Source organism: Lonchura striata, chromosome 7 (assembly GCF_046129695.1).
Source record: "Lonchura striata isolate bLonStr1 chromosome 7, bLonStr1.mat, whole genome shotgun sequence".
Classification (NCBI taxonomy): domain Eukaryota; kingdom Metazoa; phylum Chordata; class Aves; order Passeriformes; family Estrildidae; genus Lonchura; species Lonchura striata.
The window spans coordinates 15,091,378-15,111,222 of NC_134609.1; the positions used below are offsets into that span (position 1 = coordinate 15,091,378).

Genomic DNA, 19,845 nt, shown 5'->3' on the forward strand with positions numbered 1-19,845 from the left:
TAAACAAAAGATTGTCCCAGTGTTGGGTTCACTGACTTAATGTAAGCTTTCATCTTGATATGTACAGTGAAGAAGAGATTGCCTAAGAAGTTAGAAATGGACAAAGGTTGTTAACAATACCAAAGGCAATTTTTAGTTGGTGGAGCTGGAGTGGAGTGTGTTACTATGTTGGGTTCACTGACTTAATGTAAGCTTTCATCTTGATATGTACAGTGAAGAAGAGATTGCCTAAGAAGTTAGAAATGGACAAAGGTTGTTAACAATACCAAAGGCAATTTTTAGTTGGTGGAGCTGGAGTGGAGTGTGTTACTAGTATTGATTTGCTGAAGTGTCAAGTTCTGCCTCTTAATATTGACCATCCCTGTTTTCTAAATCTCAGTAGTCAGAGACCAGTAAATGAATGTTTGGAGTCTCCCATCCTAACAACAAATTGTTAAAAACAGGGCTAAGCCCCAAAGTGCACTAGAGTTTCTCTCTACCAAAAAATTCCAACTACTTTCTGTTAAAGCTCTCTACAGTTAAATAAAATAATAGACTCAGTTTAGGAGGCCAAATCATTATTTTGGTACCAAAAATAAATGGCCCTAAACAAATAAATTTTTCTAAACAATATTAGCTCCACTGAAGCTTACTGATGCAATTGGACAATCTACAGTCTTCAAAATCTGCTTATTCTCCATTTATGCCAGTACAAAGTAACTGTAACTCATCTTTCTGTGTTGAATGTCACTGTCGGGGTTATGAAGTTAGGAAAGGAAAAATATGTTTGGAGTCAAGGCAGGGTTTTTCTCTGCCAATACTCAAAAATCTTTTGATTGTGTTTTTGGAACAAAAATTAGGCTTAAACATTCACAATGCCTATGTATGGAGCACTTCTTAAAGTCCAGTTTCTGAACAGTAGTTTATAATTGTTGTGGTGGGTTGACCTTGGCTGGATGCCAGGTGCCCACCAAGGAGCTGTATCACTCCCCTTCCCAGCTGGATAGAGGAGAGAAAACAGGGTGGAAAAATGACTTGTAAGTTGAGATAAGGAAGTTTATTAAAGCAGAAGTGAGTTTTCATGTGCATAAGCAAAGAGGAAAAAAAAAAGTTTATTCTCTACTTCACATCAGGGAGTATACTGTTGAGCCACTTCCTGGAAAGCAGGGCTTCAGCACAAGGAACAGTTGCTGTAGGAGGCAAGCATTGTAAATAATGAATTCCCTCCCTTCCTCCTCCTTTCCTTAGCTTTTATGTCTGTGTTGATGTTACATGGTATGGAATATCTCTGTTGTTAATTTGGGTCAGCTGGCCTAGTTGTGTGCTCTTCCAGGATCTTGCCCACACCCAGCCCCTTAATGAGGGGAATGTTGGAGAGCTGATGCTGCCAGCTCTGTTCAGTAATAGCCAGAACTCTGGTGTGTTATCAACCCCTTTGCAGGTGCCAGTGCAGAGCACAGCACTGTGAGAGCTGCTGTGGGAAAAGGAGCTCCAGCTCAGGCAGGCTCAATGGAATTGTATTACACAGCTGAGACTTCAATGAGCAAAGAGGTGGCAGGCAGAACCTCGCAGAGACAAGACCCCAGGGCACCCTGAGTGCATTGGATCCCCACAGTGAACCCCTCCTCTGTTGCAGATGCAGTATCTGCAGCCTTTACCAGGTGGCTGTATTTCCATGGACCCCTCTTCTTTTGTTGATGTCTATGGGTACATTGCTACTCCTCGGATTTGGAAACAGAAGTCTTCCTTGGCCTGGCGTCTTGGTCCTACGCACTTGTTTGAAGAAGCCATTTCTGTGGAAACAATAGAAGTTATTATTAAGCTTGGTCCTCAATATTGTAGCAACTTCCAAGCAGTACAGCTTCAAGGTATGTGGTAATTCTCATACCCACCACTATTTGTTTGTCAGAGTAGTTTTATTTTTATTAGTGTAATCTTCTATTAGTGTTCCAACTGTGTCTAGAGATTACTCTAAAAGTCTGGAAAACTGCATTACTGAATGTTGTACAAGATTGTAGTAAGATACATGAGGATCTTGTAACATACTGTGGATTGGAAAGAAGGGTAGGAATCAAGCAGCAGAGAGATGAAGAGTAAAGAGGGATAACATGATCTGAGTTGCAAGATTGTGATTTCTGTTGGACAAACATTAAAGCAGAAGCTTTAACTGAGACATTCTGCATTAACAGTGATAACAGGAAAAAAAAGGCAGAAAGAAGTATGGCGTTTAGCTGCAAATGCCTGCAGAATGGGAGATAGGGGCAGGGGAGTAAATTATATTCAATTTAATGAAGAGGCTTTTCAACTAAAGTATGCTGTTAGTTTCAATTATTAAACAGACAAAACATTTCAGTTATTTATTACTTTTTGTTCAACAAGTAGTGCATTCCCCTCTGTGCTAGAGCTTGGGATGAAATGGGATGGTCATTTCTCATTTGAAAACAGCAAAATAATCTTTCTTCGTCATGCTCCAGCCTAAAAGAATGTAAAAAGACTGGCTGAGAGTACTCCCTAAAACAGAATGTTGTCGATCTCCACAAAAAACTGCAAGTCAAATCTGGGAAGGGGTTGTTGAGACAGAAATGGTGTCAAAGTAGAGCTCTGAAATAAAAACTTTACCTGTTCAAGTCAGAATTATTTGGTTTTTTGAATCATTGAGTCTTTATGAAGTCTGGGTGATTTGTTTTCTGCATAGTTCTTCCCAGATGGACTTCAGTTCTAATGACAGGTTGTGGCCGTGTTGACTCTAGTGATGCCCTGTTTAGGGGAGATCACTGAACAACATATAAGATGTGATCTAATTGTGAAATTAACTCACTCTCCCTTTTCCATCAAAACACCCAAAGGAACTCATGCAAAAAGAAATTTTGACTTAAAAAAAGTTTTACACAATCCTCCCAAATACTACAGTTAGGTTGTTTTTTTTTCCTTAAAATGGATTTGTGACCTCACTGCAAACAGCAGTGGCAATTTTTGGCAGTGTTGTGACCTGTCTCCCCGCTATCTCATGGCTTCTTGTTAGTCAGCTGCAGTTGTACAGAGGCTTAGTCTGCAGACCAAGTCCTGCTGGAAGGGAAATGGTGACACAGCCTTGAGGCATTTTATTTATAGTTAATCTTCATGTGGTTTGTGAACTAATTTTTTGCTTAAATAGGCTCTGTTACCAGCACTAGTAAACAGTTTTGAAAGTCAGCTGTTTTCCCAGTCTATAAAACTGTCAAAAATACAACTTGACTTTTTTTAAAAAATAAAGATACATATAGTTTTTCCAAGTGTGAGAAGGAATAGAAAATTCTTTAAAAAAATGCATAAGAGAATTTCATACTAAACTGCTGAACCTTGTACTTTTAAGAAGCTTCCTAAATGTGAGTTGGCAGCTCTGAACTTTTGCTTCTGCTTCTTCCACACAAATCTTTGCTTTGAGTACCCCGATGAAGTTCCCAGAAACCCAGAAGGCCTCTGAAATGTTTTCTATGACCAGAAAGTTTGTTTATATTGTGTGGACAGAGAGAGGTTTATTCTGGACATTTCTGAGCTTCATGAGATTTTATGAGAGTATATAGAATCAAGGCAAAGCAGTTACCAGAGCACACAGCCAAGCACTGGTGATGCAAGCTTCCAGGGCCTGTGTTGCAAATTGTGAATGCTTTTTCCCAGTTATAGTTAAGACAAAGTAAAATTCTTTCCTAAACATCAGTTTCCTCCAGTTATTTTTCACCTGCCTCTCTCCTACTTTGCATATTGAACAGTGAAGTTCCTTCAGACATCCACAGTCTTTCTTGTTTTAGGTGAGGACCAGTGCAGTGATCATATCATCGCCCCTCTGGTGGCAGAAGATAAGATTTCTTTTGGAATCAATGCTGTGTGCTCATCTCTCACTACAGTCCAAGATATAAAGAGCTCTTACAATGAAGTGGATGGTCGACTGATTGCCAAAGAGGTCACAAATTTCCCTTCCTTACACAAGTTTTCTGTGGCTTCTAATCAGTTTCCTAGAGCCAAATTTCTGACTTTGTCTTACCTGTGTACCTTCAGAGATCATTTTTTTTAAACTTTTTTCCATTCCTTAACTTTGTTCTACTCATAGGTTAATTTTCACCTATGGAGAGGAATAAATTGGACAGTGTGAGCACAATGTTAATTTTTTTTTTTTTTTAAATGGGAACAGAAGCCATATTTTTCAAGTTTTATGATAATTTGTTTGTCTGTGCTTTCTTAATGCCTTACACAAGGACTTTTCATGTGCTATTCTATCATTCTTGCTAATACCAGGTCTATTGATATGTGAAAGTAGTGGCATTGTGGGATGTTGTTGGTGGGTGAATATTTGTCCTTACAATCAACTTTTTTATGAAAAAATACAGTTTTCATAGTCTAAAATTATTTAAATAATCCAAAGTATTAGAGCATGCATTTTTTAGTGTCCCCAGTATTACAAAAGTTTTTCCTAAAGTGCCTTTTATCTTTTTAGATTGGGATTAATTCTCGGGACAGTTCAACTCCAATATTCCTAGCTAAGAATATTGCTGGACACCTCTCAGGTTCCTTGCGGACTATTGGGTCAGCTGCTGTGGGCCAACATGGTAAATGCACTTGTCTTAATGTTTCACATTCTTTTAAGAGTGGAGCTTTATTCTGTTCAATAATAGATTGTCTGTGTAACTTCCTGGTAGAGTAACACTGCAATTTCCTAGGGGTAAGAGTGTTCCAGTCCTCCCCAGCAGCTACCAGCCTGAACTTTATTGGAGGCCCTGCCATTCTCCTGGGTCTCATTGCTATGGCCCGTGATGACCACACCATGTATGCAGCTGTCAAAGTCCTGAACTCCATCCTCAACAGTAGCCCCTTGAGTGAAAAACTGATGAGGCACATTCATGGATACCAGGTAGGCACACTTTTGTTCATTCATTCTGGTTATAGTCTTTCCCTTGTAGATATTTATCCCCAAATCTATCAATGGGAATGAACCAAATATATCCTGACTATAGACACTTGTGGTTGGAATTTAATAAATTAGGAGGGGGATATAGGATAGTGCTCTGTCTCCTGTGCTTACAGTCCCTGTGAACCTCTGTAACAGTTTTCTGCTGAAAGAAATGTGAGGACAGATGCCTCTCGGTCAGACATGATTTAATAAACTAAATAAGCCAGTGCAGCAGATTTGTGACTGACCCACTCTTCCCCTTTTACCACACACTTGATCCCACACACAGAAGACCACTTCTCAGGCAGTTTTTCTTCCTCCCCTTGGCTCATACAGCCTAAGATTCCTCTTTAGGGACTGCCCCAGTGTAGGGCTGGCAATAAATCCCTGTGGCTCAGTCTTCACTGTGTATGAGGAATTGTGCTGATATAAATAAGTCCTGCCTGAATTGCATTGGTTAGATCTGTCCCAAATTAATCTTGAAACCTGAAAGCTATGCAGATGTAAATATGCAGATGCTATGTTGTATGTAAAGCCTAAATATGTAATATTGGATGGATAGAGGCTCAAGTATGAAGTTTCAGTTTAGTATCATTTACTTTGTGCTGTGTCGGTGAAGCAGAGAACTCTGAAGGAACAGAGAAGACTCTTTAATATAGAAAGTTCCAAACAAGACCCTTAACATTAGGGTTTCATTAAAGATTTATTATAAACTTTCCATTTTCCCAACATGCAAATTGTTCATAAATTGATTACCATTTATATGAATATATTTATCCTACTTAAATATTGCTTGCCCAATCCTTTTTTGTAGGTCAATGCCTGTCTTTATATTGTGTATGAGCTGTTCCTTTTAATTTTTTGCTAAATAGTGTTCTCTCCATGTAACTGATCATTATATTGCAATGGAGTGAAGCTTTTTTTAACAGCCAAGTAATAAATGTGTCTTGATATGTACTTTCCAATTAATTTATATTCTTCCCAAACTGTTCAAAATGTAATGGTTTTCTGAACATTCTTCTCACAGTATGGGGAAATTCTTGGATAATCAAAGGTAGGCTCAGTTGAGAAACTTGCAATGTTTCACAAATGTTTTTCATTTGAGGAGGTAAAAATGAATATTTTTTTAAATTAGCACCATTTGTAAGCAATTAACAATGTATCCATGAGGAATAGCATAGGACACCTACTTTGGTTATTTACAGTTATATTTGTCTGTTGCTTTTTAAAAACTATATTCAACATAATATGGCACATATTTTCCTCCTGTTCAATGCCACAGAGTTGTCAAGCTCCTTCAAAAATTCACCCTTATACATTCTGCATGAAATTTTATGTCTGGACTGAAATCTTAATTTTCTTCATGATGCTTATGCAAAATGCATGCATGCATGACTGCTAGATCTGATTAAAGAATATGTGGGTCTTGAATTAAATACAGATTTATACTTGGCAGGTACTTACTCAGTCTTCTCTTTTCAGTTGCTGAGCTATCTGTTGAAGAAGAAAACTCAGCTGCTAAACAACAGGATTTTACAGTTAATGTTCTCCCTAGTGGGCACAGCTGAGCTGGGCTTTGAGTCTTCTGTCATCAAGAATTATAGTGCATTCCAGTATGTTCTCTGCAACTTTGAGGTAAAACTGCTCATGTTACTCTGTGGCTTTGGCTGGATTAAAGATGGGTTTATAATACAAGATTTGGTTTGTTCATAGCATCTCCTGGATCCAATATTTGTGTGTTGTGCACTATCACACTGTGGGCCCCCCCAGGTCTGCAGGAACACTCCCAGAGGGTCTGCTCCTCAGGGCTAGAACTGGAGCTACAGTTCCCTGCACTAGCAGGGACTGCAGGCTGCATTACAGAAACACTTAAAGTTTATGATGGTCTCTCCCTAAAGTAGTTTTAACTGTTTCTCTGATGCAGCTACTGTTCTCACAGCTCAGCAGAGCAGTAAAACCTCTGCTTTCCTTTGTCTTTCAGCTTTGGATGAAAGCACCAGAAAATCTTGACCTTATTCTTCTTTCCCATCTTGTGGAGATCTTGCAGTCCTCCAGGTATAAACTTGTGTTTGAATCAGAAAACTGTGGGACAAACTCATCTGTAACCTGAAGATGGAATTCTGAGGTGGATATGAAGGGCCTAATCCCAGTTGGAATCAGAGGATTCCTGTGAATTCAGTAAATCACTCCTGTATTGCTCTTTCAAGCCTGGAGTTAATGATTTGGTCAGGACCAGTCTGGGAAAAGATATCTGGCTGCCTAGTTCACATGGAACCACTGCTGTACAATGCAAGTTTAAATATCTGCTGGGGAAGGGAAATCTTAATATTTTATTTGACTATAAAATAATTTTGAAAAATATATTATTGAAGTTGTGTTTAAAATCAAAACACAACCATTTTATCAATATTCTTAATTATCAGGGCTAGAACTAAACATATCTAAAGAGACAAAGCATGGATGAGGGACTGAGTAAAGCTAGATTCCTGCTTTTTGGTAGCAGAAAGCTCTGTGCAGAGCTGTCTGGTGCCTCTTGTTACGTTTTACAGGAATTGCATTTTTGCTACCAACTCACTGCTTGAAAATGCAATAATGTTTTCTTCAAACTTGTTGGAATGCAGTAGTTTCTGGGGGAGAGAAACTTCTCAGAGGAGAAGAGTAGAACACACAAAGTAGTCATCTGATCTCCATCATTGACACATGCTCAATTTGTCTAACAATATTTGAAATGTTATAAAGACAGCATTAGAAGCCAGAAGTGCAAAGTATCAGTGCAACCTGAGAATCCTTTTAGCTGAAACTCTGCAAATTTGGTCATTTCTAGTAGAAGCTTTTAATAGTCCCTGTGCTTTTTTTACAGAGATGCAGGTCAGAATATTGCAATTGCCTACCAGGTGCAAATGGTGCCAAAGCTTGTTTTCCTTTTCAATGATCCTGAAATCAGCAGCTCCAAGATCACTGTGGCCTGCACTATTCTGTCCCATCTCTTGCAAGGATACTTTAATACAAGGGATGTTCTCAGGTAACCCTCAAGGTCTATGGCTTTTCCTCAGATTGCAGATGAGCTATGCTTCTGCTAGAGCTGGAGAGAGCTCAACAGTAGAGCTTCCCTCACATTGTCTTTGGCAGAACACCAGGACTTTGGCAACTGCAGGATCCCCAGGTGAAAAACTTTTTATTCACTCCAACCCTCTATTTGTGTGAAGGTGAATTGGGTGATTCCTGTTATAATGGTAGCACAGACAGTTCTGTAGGAATGACTGGGATTACTCAAATATTTGGTTACTTAATATTTGGTTTCATTACAGCCTTGTCCCTAAAGTATCACTACAGTATTACAATCTGGTCCCAAAGAACTGTGTACCTAATCCTGTTGGTTTGGCTTATATCCCAGTAACAATCCTTTTTGTTCCTGAATTTCAATCAGTTGTGTTAGTCAGGATTTCATGAAGCATAGCATTTAAATCTTTGTTTAGTCTTCATAGAATGTAAGCACTGCTTCATTTTATATTCCCAGCCTAATTGTATCAACCTGCAACACATCAACTGAGAATGTCCACGTAGTGCTCTCTGCAGCCACCTAATTCCCAGGGAAATGCATTGCACCAATGAAAGCTGTGTTTTTAATAAAATGTAAAAACAGAGTAGCATGTCAAATCTGTGGACTCAGCTTTTTGCTCTGTTGAAGTATATGAGTGCCTCTAATAGTTAACTATTAGTTAAGTTTAAGGAGTAATCTAATACATGAACTTGGTGTTTTCCAGCTTTTTTGTGACTGTATGCTCCTGGATATATGTTATCTATATGTATATTCCTACCCTGGGCTTATAGGAATTAGTCTGTTCTTTTTTCATATAGGTGAGAGTCGTGGATTTAGTGTGTCAAATTTGTTGTGTTGTAAGGAGTGTGAATGAGCATTTTTTCTTAAATAATCATTATTTTTTAGTCCATGGTAATATGATTTGTTTTCATGCCCATGAGTGCTGAGAGAAGACAGAGACAACACTCTGTCCCTGTCCTTCTAGCTCCAGGACTGCAGAGACTGTAACAGGCTCTCAGCAGCACTGAGAGGTACTGGAGTTTCTGCTGGTCTAGATTTGGACTTGTAGAGGGAATTGCTGTGTGGGCTATTCCTGCAGAACAACTGGTGTTCTGTTCCTTAAGAAATATCCTTCTTGTGAGCAGGAGGAGAGTGTGCACTTTCACTAAATGTGTATATATCACATTAATCTTTTTGTCCTTAGAACCAAGTAATGCATCAAAGCCAATTACAGGTGTAAAAAGGGTTCCAGTCCTCCTCACAGTGAACCTGCCAAGGTTTCTCTGTTCTCTGTATGCTTGGAAACCAAGTGCTGATAACAGTGATACTGGGATGCCACAGGCTGCTCAGAATCTTTCATATAAACTGATTGCTTTACTCAACTCCTTTCCTCTTGGTGAAAAACCTTTAAAGTAGATAGAGAAAACATTTTCATAGCAGAATATATTTTACTTTGCTTTGTAGATAGGTTGTCATCACAATATAAGAAAGATAAGTTAATAGAGAGCATCCAAAGAAGGGCCACGAAGATGAAGAGCCTTGAGGGGAAGTCAGATGAGGAGTATCTGAGTTTATTTGTTCTGTTCAGCTTGGAGGAGACTGAGGGCAGACATCTCTGCAGTTACAACTTCCTTCTGAGGGGAAGAGGAGGGGCAGGCACTGATCTAATTCTCTGTGGTGACAGTGACAGGACCTGAGGGAATGGTCTGAAGTTGTCAGGAGAGGTTTAGACTGGATATTAGAAAGAAGTTCTTCCCCCAGAAGGTGGTCAGGCACTGGAACAGGGTCCCCAGGGAAGTGGTGACAGCACCAGAGCTGACAGATCAATAAGTGTTTGGACAAAACTCTCAGGTATAGATGTGACTCTTGGAGCATCCTGCTGAGGGCCAGGAGTTGGGCTTTGATGATCCTTCTGGGTACCTTTCAACACACCACATTCTGTGACCTTTTAATTTACTTTCTAGTTTATAAAGTTTTCATCATATATCTGAAGTGGCTAGACTTTCTAATGATGGTTGTTGAGTCAGTTAACCAGTACACAGCTTTGCATATAATCTCCAAGTAAGTAGATTAATATATTTCTGTTGACCACAACTGCTTCACTCTTTTTCTGCAAGGATTGGATTGTTCCTTGTTTACACCTTGAAACCCTCTTCTGTGGATGAAAATCAGTTTTACCTGGATAGTGTGGCTGAGAGACCCACTGAAGGTGAGGGGCTGCCTTTGGGGTATGTGTTGTGATAGTTTAACTACAGTATTTCCCTCCCTCCCCAGGACCTGATGAACTCTAATTGCAACATTAGTGTTTCTGCCTCCTGTAGCAGGAGGAGGCAAAATTCAAATTTCTTCATCTGGAGAGGGACAGGTTGCACTGAGGTGACCCTTTGTTCTCTCTCTGCTAATAAACCAGCAGTACTTTCGCTGCATTATCCAGAGTCAACACAATGCTGGATTTCAGATATACATGGAGAGGAAAGGACATTAAATTGAAATTGCCCCCAAACCAACTTACTGGGCTGTTTGTTACAAGGAATAAAACTTCAATGGGCATCCTGGATTTTCTGTGAAGACTTTACTACACTTACAGGTGTAGTAAATAACAGTGTAGAGCTCTGGACCTCTTAAAGTAGCTGTGTATTTTTCAGGTTCACATGGAGGAACATCCAGTCATTTGGCCCTTTCACTGGGATCTTTCAGTTGAGTCTTTATTGTTATTGCACCTCTAAACAACAGATCATATTAAGGTGACAGTGGTAACTGCAGTTTGTATATGGACATCTCAGCTAGGCAGTACAAGTCAGATTGCCTGTTTACATTTCTTTCTTTAGTTAACCTGAAACTGCTTCCTCTGAGATATTGTTCAACATGCAGTCTGAATGAGTTTTAAATAACTCTAAAGAGAAGACTTAGGCAATGTAAGCACTGGTTGTTTCTTATATTAGCAGGAATCTTTATGTCTAAAATTTGATGTCTGCATCTTTTTACTCTGCAAAACCCAGATATAAGTACTTCTACAGGGCTAACTGGGTGCAAACAAAATTGTTCATCAAAGCAATGGAACATCTTTTGTCTCTACTGTTTATTTCTTTCTGATATTTGTAGCCTTAAACCAAACATCAGGAAAGACAATCTGCCTACGAAACCAGCTACTGAAGATGCTGTTAGATGTAATACGTTCAGACAAACTTCACCTGTCCTCTGAGTAAGTAGAGCCATTAGGAAATTAAGTGTCTCTGTCTCCCAGATTTTTCATCTTCCTGGTGCTTAACCAGGACTAAACACACTGATGTTTGAATTTTATCAAATACTAAGTAAGAGCAGATTGCATTCAGAGAGACTTTTTTGTCAGTGATTTATCTGACATTCACTCAGCTGGGTGGTCTGATGACACATCTGATATTCATTTTGGAAAGCCTCATTTTTTCAGAAAACATGGTGAAGGGGGAACTTGGATATTGATGTTTCTTCTGTATAGCAGGGGCTGAAGAAATCCCATCTGTCTCTGAAATTCAAGTCAATCTAATGTGGGATTACTTCACCACTCTATCGTAACCATGAGAATGCCATTATTATAATTCTACCTTTCATAACTGAAAGGTAGATTTCATAGTGCTGGGAGTTGTAATTGTGCATTTTCATTAGATAGCACATCTTGGACTTAAAAATTTAAACCAGAATTTTGAATTTCATAGCTTGAAAGATCTGGTCTGTGATGTAGTTTACATCTTTTATTGATACACACCCTCAGAAGGGATTTCATATTAATTAACTGGTTTGGTTAACAGTGATACAAAGTTAGATGTAGCAGGAATTGAATGACTTCAACTGTGTGGATGAGCTTGTTGCTAAATCTTTGCGATTCTCTAAAGGTACACCTTTAATGGGATTTTTTTTCTAGAGAAACATGAGGTTCTAAATAATTTCAAGATAATTTTACATAATATCTCCTTTGTCTTCCACCATGTTTCCTTCCACATGTTTTCCTTTACCTGTTTGTCCTAGGGAAAAAGAAAAGACATTTTTGACACTGGGGCCCGACTGGTTTCTGCTGTTCACACAGAGTTACCTGCACTTCAGCACAGTTGTCCTAGGAATCAAACTGCTTCTGTGCTTCCTCCAAAATCGTTTGCTGCTGAACAAATTCAAGGAGGGGATAGTGGCTGGGCGTTGGCTGGAAAACAGCTCTGCAGGCTTGAATATTCTAATGGGTATGTGTTGGTTTAACATTCCCAAAATACTGCCTTGATCCAGCTCAGTGATAGAAGATCTTTGCGTACATGATAGGAGAATTCCCACTGATCTCAGTAGACCAAGAATTTAAATAACTTTCTAGGGCAAACTTGTCCTGGTACTGCAGCATTTCTGTCCTGAAAAGTAGGAGGTATAACTTCTTCCTTGCAGGTAATTAGCAATTCTGATTAGCATCTGCAGGGAGATGGGCCTTTTTGTGTTGCACAAAATTAAGCTACTTGATAAGCCTGTGAGGTGTTCAGATGTCAACTTGTGCTCTGAAACCTTTTGTATTTTAAAGATTTGTTCAGCCTGCTTTTTGATAATTAGTCCTGGGGTTCTAAGAAAGGGAGGAGAAAGGATGAAAAATAATTCAGGGAGAAAGCCCTTTAACAAAAGTGATAGTAGAAAAAATTTTAATCTGTTAGTCTGGGGGTGTTTTTTAAGCTGTTGATACTGCAGCATAGCAGACTACTGAGTGTTCTGGGACAGAGACAATGAGGATAAAGTTGTGTCAGTAATCCTTCTCCTGATATGACATTTATTTTTAGTCACTTTCCTTTTCTTTTCCTTTGAAGATAATTTAAAAAGTCTTCCTCCAGTGCCTGACAATGGCTACTTCTTGATTTTTGGATTTTCTGTATTGCAAAGATGTCTGACTGATCATGTTCACATCCCTGAGATCTACTTAGTTGTGGCAGAGCTCTTTCTGGCAACTCCACAGTCTGAACCACCTGAAGCAGCCAAGGTATGATGAAAAAAGAAATAGCAGACAAGCACCTGGAGCTGCTATTGCATTACTATTTTGATGTTTTATGCCCTTTTCCATGAGAGGATTCTCTGGCATGTTAACCTTACTTGGGTTTTGTAATAATAAAAACTATTCATATTTTTAAAATTAAGTTAACTTTTATTGAAGAAAATTTATGTTTGGAACAACCTGGTTCATGCAGGTGTTAAATGTTACAAATGTAATAGGAGAGGAATGAGCTGCTGGAGATAGACACATACTGGTTTTGTTCTGATGTAGAGAGAGCAGGAGGAATTGTTCGTGATGTATCATATACAATTCCCATCTCTTAATGAAATCTCTTTCCTCCTGTGTAGAAAGATCTTGAGTCTATGTTGCAGTGGATCTTGCAGCACCACCTTAGAGAGAATGTCCTCAAATTTGGGTTGTGTGCAGAGGCAGCTGTGTTACTGCTGGAAATGGTTAGATTCACTGTGGATAAGGTAGGTGTTTCCTTGCAAGGACAATGCAGTGTGAGTGGCTGAATAAAGAGCCCAGGTGTGACAGATGCTGGTGGCAGCCTTTGCCTGTGATCCCTCGTCCTGCTCTGCCCTCAGAGGGCAACACTGAACTGCCAAGGGGCACAACTACTACTGCCCTGGTTATGCAGCACAGGATGTCGTGGGCTCATGTTTGAGAGAGAGCAGAGACAGATCTTGCCCACAACAGTACTCAGTTTTTACATTCTTGATGATGATATGTCACCTTTCTGGTTGGGTGTGTCTTCAGTCTGCAATGTGGGGGTTGGCTGCTGGTGCCTTATCTGACTTTTATGGCTGTGTCATGTTTGCTTAGGAAAACCAAAAGAGGAACAAAGATGAGCTTTTATGAATGAGAGGAATGCTGCCTTGACCAGATGCACATTTGTCTGTTCAGCCTATTGCAGATGCAGAATCCTCCTGGGCAATTGCCTATCCAAGGAATGTTGTCGAGTTTCTGAGCTTGATCTATCACAGTTATACACAGGACCCCATGTGGCACTGTCCTGACTTCTTGAAAACTCTGGCTATGCTTGCTTTTCATTCAGGACCACCCAAGGTATGTGCACAGGAGGCAGCCATAAGCCCTTCAGACCAGAGGTGGGTCCCTTGGAGAAAAAAAAAATCAATTTACAGTAGACTGAGTGAAATTGTATTGCTATCTGCTTTCACAGGGTGGGTCTGAAGGCCTTTTGACTCCTGATGGTCCTGCCATTGCCGAAGGGAAAGGCTGTGCTGATCCCTCCTCTCTCCCACTCTCACCACACCCTGCCAAGAAACAAGTGTGGGATTTTGTGCGAGTCCTTGTGATGGACAGTCTTCTCAACATCCCAGCAAACAAACAAGGACATCCCCTTGAGCTGCTTCTTGAGGTTTATCTCATCAGCAGGCTTTGCTGTTCTACCTTGCACTGGGGGTGGAAGGACGGGACATATCCTTCTAGTGACTTAGTAACAAAAGTGCTAACAGTGACAAAAAGAAAGGACTTCTCTAATTCCTCTGCATTAATGTGAACTAATAAAATGCTGTCCCTGGAAAACAGAAAAGACGTTTTTGAGGCAATGTTTAATATTGAAGAGAGGTGTGAAAAAAATTCCTTTTCCTTAGTAATATGTGCTTGTCATTAGGGCACCCCTTGAATTTGCTGAGAACAGGAAATGTCACATGGAGCATCCATCCTGTGTACTGATTTTTGAGATAACAAAATCTCAGTTCTCAAACAAAAACCCCTGTCTCTGCTGTAAGTACAAGCTGTAGCAGCTGAGTCTGATTATAGATTTCAGCCACTCAAAGCACTCTAGAGAATTAGAGTAGTCTGAAGAAAGGGGAAAATTAAAAATTTAGGATTCAGCTCCAAATTGTCATACTCCAGGTGTCCCAGGTGTGAGTTCTGATGCAGACTTAGTTTAGTAATACAAATAGTAATGAATATAAGCTTGACTGCAATTGTAATGAGTTAAATCGTCTTTGGAGCACCAGCTCCCTAGAGGTTTATATATACTATCCTAAGGTTTGGTACAGTTGAAATAGAGTTTGGATTTCTGACTGTCTGAATCCTGGGGCTGGTAATGGAGCTCAATCTCCCTGAGCACAAGATCTCTTGGGAACTACCTGTGAGCCAAATTCAGGCCCTTTACAAAGCCTTGTTTCTGTTCAGTGTGCAGAGGGTGATTGTGCAGGCTATCAGCTAGATGGTGTAGTCCTATGTAAGATTTTCTTGTTTTCCAGTTGGGAATGAAGTTCTGCCATCTCATTTGTTGTCCAGTAGCTGTCCACATATGTGCTCTTGCTGAAAGTGAAGTTGAGTCAGATTTGCTGTTTTCCTGCTGTACTAACATGTATGCCAACACTGTATAGGCTTCTCCAGAAGATGCTACCAGTGAGCAAAGGAGACTTTTTCAAACCAAAGTTCTGCTGTCTGCCATGGATGTCTTTCAGGTTACCAGCCAAGGCGAGGGGAAAATGAGACCAAGGGGTGAGTGGTGAGAATCAGATTGTTTAATTATTTTTGAAATACCATGCTAATTGATATTTGCATGTAGGTGTAATTTTTAGAAAGGTTTGGAAGCAATAGCTAGGAAGGACAGTCCAGCTCAGCAGGCTCCACTGTCCATTCTATCTTGCTGCAAGCCAGTTTGCATAAGTTACTGTAATTTTATAATTTTTCTGGAGAGCATCTTGCTTTTTTTCTTTTTGAGAAGAGATTCTGAATATTAGAAAGGGAGTATGTAGAAAGAAATCTAGGTTTATCCTTGAATGCTTCTGGAAACAGCCCCATTAACTTAGATGTTACTGCTCTCCTTTCTAAGTCACTAGCTAAACCAGTTCTTCATTACAGCATTTTAGTGAGATTGGTTCCATCCTCAAGATGGAGCTGTCATTTCTAGTCTGAGTAAGGTGTTTTGGTTATACCTAGAGTCTTCTTAGACATATCCCAGCTCTCAGATGTTGTGGCATGAGACTGTTCCTTCTCAGCTCTGGTAAACTCACATTTCACTTTTTTTTCATTTCCTCTTGTTATGGAATAATCAACCCTTTAATATCCTCTCCAGCAAGCACTGATCCTCATGGTACTTCAGAATCAGCTGCACCCCTATCCATGATGAATATTGCTTATTTTGTTCAGAAGCTGGTTGAGAAACTGAGCAGCAGAATGTTTGTGGCTGACCCCAAGCAAATCCTGATCTTCATTGCCAAACAGATTATGTGTGTGAGTAACGTTTTTTCTCCCCACCTTTTATCAACATGCTGTAACATGCTGGCTTTTACACAGAGGTCATGATACTGCAATTCTGAAGAAGATGGCTGTAATCCATTTGGTGGTTGTTGTTATTCCTGGTTTTTTGCATGAGAACATAACAGCTGTAAATTATAATTAGAGAGAGATGGTACAGCATAAAGAAAGGATAGTTAACTGTTTTGTGACACTCTGTTGGCTATGTACACATTGCTGAACTGGGATAAATTAATCTCTTCCACAATTATGGGGACTTCAGCAGAAATAGAGGAAAAGAAAATTTTTATGTAACAGGTAGTTCAGGGGAATTTTGCTGAAATAAGTTTCCAACAGCTTAAATGAAGTGGGAGGAGTGGATCCTTGGGGAGAAAGTTCTTTGAGCAAGCCAAGTAACTGCTGCTTTGTGTTTTCACAGGTCTTAGAAAGCTCTGTTCCTCAAAAGGAATTTTTCCTCAGTGCCCTGTACAGCTGCTTAAACAGAGCCATTCTATACTGCTTATCCAGACCACAACAATCACTGCCTGAACAGTTTAATGTCCTGAATACTCTCATTGTTCTCCAAGAGCAGTGGGACATGATTTTTGCAACATACAACTCAAATAGTAATTTTGTGATTTGCCTGATGTACTGCCTTTGCCAACTGAACTCGGGCAGGTACAGATGTTCATCTTATTGTGTTTGTGTATATCTTTGTGCTATACCTATGGAAGTGGGTGCAGAGGGGGACATGTTACATAACTCAGGCAATATCCAGCCTGGGGAATCACTAGAAACTGAGACTGAGCTGGATCCAGCATTTCCAGCAGCCTGCTCACTTCAGAGTAGTAACTGCAGTTAACAAGCTCGAATTGATTTCAGTGCAGCTGGCTCACAAGCCCATCAGGAAAATGAGGATCTGGAAATCTTCCTGGGATGTGGGCTAGGACCACTCCCAAATAATGTAGGTGGCCATTCTCCGAGATATCTGCATGCGGTAATTCAGTGAGATGTTTTTTCCTGATCCAGCAGTCATTTGTGTGTGGGTGCATTTAAAACATATATAGAAGTGTGAATGGATCCTGTGATCTTTGTGTTCTTGTTGCTTGGATCTGAGCTGCAACATTTTAGTTGTTCTGATATTGGGTAGGGCTAGACCACCCATACCCACTGCTTGCTGTTCTCACACATGTTAATAAAACAGATGCACTCTTGCTAATGTAAGCTGGGGAATTAATTTGGAAGCTTAGTTTTGTGAGAAAAAGCAAATATTGGCAAGTGCAATTTTCACTTTGATGTTTGTTATTTCAGTGATAACCTTCTGTACTCTTTTGGTCTGAATTGAATCCATTAATACAGTATCACACCAGAAATGAGTTGCATTTCCTGAGATATTTTCTGGATGTTCTTATTTCATACAAGATAATAATTTCCAAGCCAAACCCATTGAGATGGGGTGAGGATTGTTTTTATGGAGTAAGAGCACAAACTTTTTTTTTTTTACTAAAGTACAGAAGGATTTATGTTATCCAAAAGCTAAACACAGCAAATCTAGGGAATCAGAACTGTGGTATTTTAAAATAAATCAGAAATAAAAATGGCAACTTTGCATACCCAAGGATTTGATTGTCCCAGATAGTAGGGCCTGTTCAGAATTGAAAGAATTTTGTGCTACTAGTGGCTATATATGCTGTTATTGACAGCAGTTCTGTGAGAAAGTCCCCATTGTCTGGATACCTTAAACAAGAATGTTTCTGTTTTTTTGAAGTATTATTGCTGTACTGAATTTCCTTGTCTTTTACCTCCTGACTGGTAGATTGTGGCACAGCCCCCTGTCCCAAAGCAGAAGTGCTCTTGGCCATGGTGATGTTCTCAATAATCATATCTACATGCTAATAGTATCCATGGTGCTAAGTTTATAGCATTTTGTGCTATAAACTTAGCACCATGGATAAAGTGTAGGGTACAGCAAGATACTGCTTTCCACATAGTGGCAGATACCTCTAGCAAAGGAATTCAGAATAAAGAGACAAAGTACAAGATGCCCAGGGGAGGTGCAAGAAGGCTGGATGCAGACTGGACAGCCCAGTGTTCTATCTGATTGGGGTGAATGCTGGGTACGAATACAGTAAAGTGCAGGCATAAGGCACATACAAGGAAGTGATCTACAGGGTCATGATGATTGCTTCTTGCCTTTGAAAACCAGACTGGCAGTTGTTAGGTTCCCATCTGCTGAATATTCTGTGGTATTACATGACTGCTATAAGCCCCAAACCTGAAAATATTCATCTACTAAATGAATCAAGTAGGACTGGATGTGCAGAAACACCTGTAGCTCTTTCACTCTTCTCAGTTTGTTCTAAGTCTGGTTTCTTTACCTGCCCTCCTTTTTATTCTTTTTTTCCCCTTTGTCACAGCTGTTCAGAAGGTTTTGGGGTGGATGCAAAACCAAAGCTGGCTTCTTATCATCAAATTTTCCTTGCACCCAGTGAAGAGGAAAAGGGCAGCCTGCCTACGCCAGATGATGGTAATTTATGGCACGTGTTGCCTGTGGCTTAGCGAGAAGGAAAATACCTGTGTTAAGCAGTTATCAGAGCAGCTTGTGCAAGTGCCACTTATTTCCTCTTTGGTGTACAGGCACTGCAGGCACAGCACAGAGAAAGGAGAGTTGTGCTAAAAATTACTTGTGTTTGCATTAAGCTTTTTTATTCAAAAGTCACCCCCAGCATCCTCAGGAGTAATGAGTATCAGTTTGGAGATCTCTGCTTCATGTTATGGCCAAGTATAAGGGGCCAGATCCATACAACATTTGTTGCTCTATTTCTTTTTTTCAAGGCCCTTAGAGGGTTTGTCTGTTACATGAAGAAAAAAGTATTGGAGCATTTCAGAGAAACACGGGAAAAAAATTGGTTTGTATTCAGTGTGGTCAGCTGAACCCTGCAGCAGAGCAGGGATTTTTTTAAATTTTATTTTTAGATATATATTAGCTTGGTTAAGATGCAACCAAATCAATCTGGTTTGCAGGGAAATAGAGTAAAACAACTCAGTACTTCCTTGTATTGGATCCTCCTGCTGTGTCAAATTGTTTCACAACTTGATTACATTTGCCCCGCCATCTCCAGTGATGCTTGGCAACATAAAGGAATATCCTTTATGTGCTTTAGCATTCTATGCATGATAATAAGGTCATCAGAATTCTGATTAAATGGTTTTCCAAAGAAGAAACCAGTTAAAACCATGTGTCACTCCTACTTGTTTCTTTCAAGGATTTCAAATAGCATAAAAGGAATGTCCTGCTGTTTTCTGTATTAGATTAACTAGTCTAGTTTAGAACCTGTGGAGGCAGTGGACAAAAAGGAACAACTCCACTGACTCTTGCAGTTACTCTGAACCAGTGCTTTTCCAAATGAAATGGTTTTGCTTTACCTGTTGCTTGACTTGAAAACATAAAAGAAGAATTACTTTTTGGTCTTACTTTGTTTCCTAGTCCGCCAGGAGATTCTGAGAACAGTAGAAATCATCTGGAAGCAGCTCATTTCTCAGAGGCGGCAGGCTCTGGAGGACATTTACAAGATGGATCTTTCTGTAAAAGGAAATGACAAAGAAAGGGACATGAAGATAACAGAGATCACTCCTTTATGGGAAGAAATTATGACCAAAGCTTGGCAGCACTTGCTAGGTCTCTGTTCG

General features: G+C 39.8%; 1 protein-coding gene across 1 annotated transcript in view; it reads left to right on the top strand.

The window, feature by feature from the left end:
• WDFY4 (WDFY family member 4) overlaps positions 1 to 19,845 on the top strand; it is a 118,266-nt gene that overhangs the window by 33,864 nt on the left and 64,557 nt on the right. Inside the window, exons 20-38 of the mRNA XM_031505246.1 lie at positions 1,616 to 1,847; positions 3,768 to 3,919; positions 4,451 to 4,562; positions 4,674 to 4,864; positions 6,386 to 6,538; positions 6,885 to 6,958; positions 7,764 to 7,925; positions 10,061 to 10,152; positions 11,046 to 11,145; positions 11,946 to 12,151; positions 12,752 to 12,921; positions 13,281 to 13,406; positions 13,840 to 14,001; positions 14,117 to 14,314; positions 15,300 to 15,417; positions 15,995 to 16,152; positions 16,595 to 16,833; positions 18,573 to 18,682; positions 19,643 to 19,834. Coding sequence (XP_031361106.1) covers positions 1,616 to 1,847; positions 3,768 to 3,919; positions 4,451 to 4,562; positions 4,674 to 4,864; positions 6,386 to 6,538; positions 6,885 to 6,958; positions 7,764 to 7,925; positions 10,061 to 10,152; positions 11,046 to 11,145; positions 11,946 to 12,151; positions 12,752 to 12,921; positions 13,281 to 13,406; positions 13,840 to 14,001; positions 14,117 to 14,314; positions 15,300 to 15,417; positions 15,995 to 16,152; positions 16,595 to 16,833; positions 18,573 to 18,682; positions 19,643 to 19,834 — 2,947 coding nt within the window. The remainder of the gene's footprint in view (positions 1 to 1,615; positions 1,848 to 3,767; positions 3,920 to 4,450; positions 4,563 to 4,673; positions 4,865 to 6,385; positions 6,539 to 6,884; positions 6,959 to 7,763; positions 7,926 to 10,060; positions 10,153 to 11,045; positions 11,146 to 11,945; positions 12,152 to 12,751; positions 12,922 to 13,280; positions 13,407 to 13,839; positions 14,002 to 14,116; positions 14,315 to 15,299; positions 15,418 to 15,994; positions 16,153 to 16,594; positions 16,834 to 18,572; positions 18,683 to 19,642; positions 19,835 to 19,845) is intronic.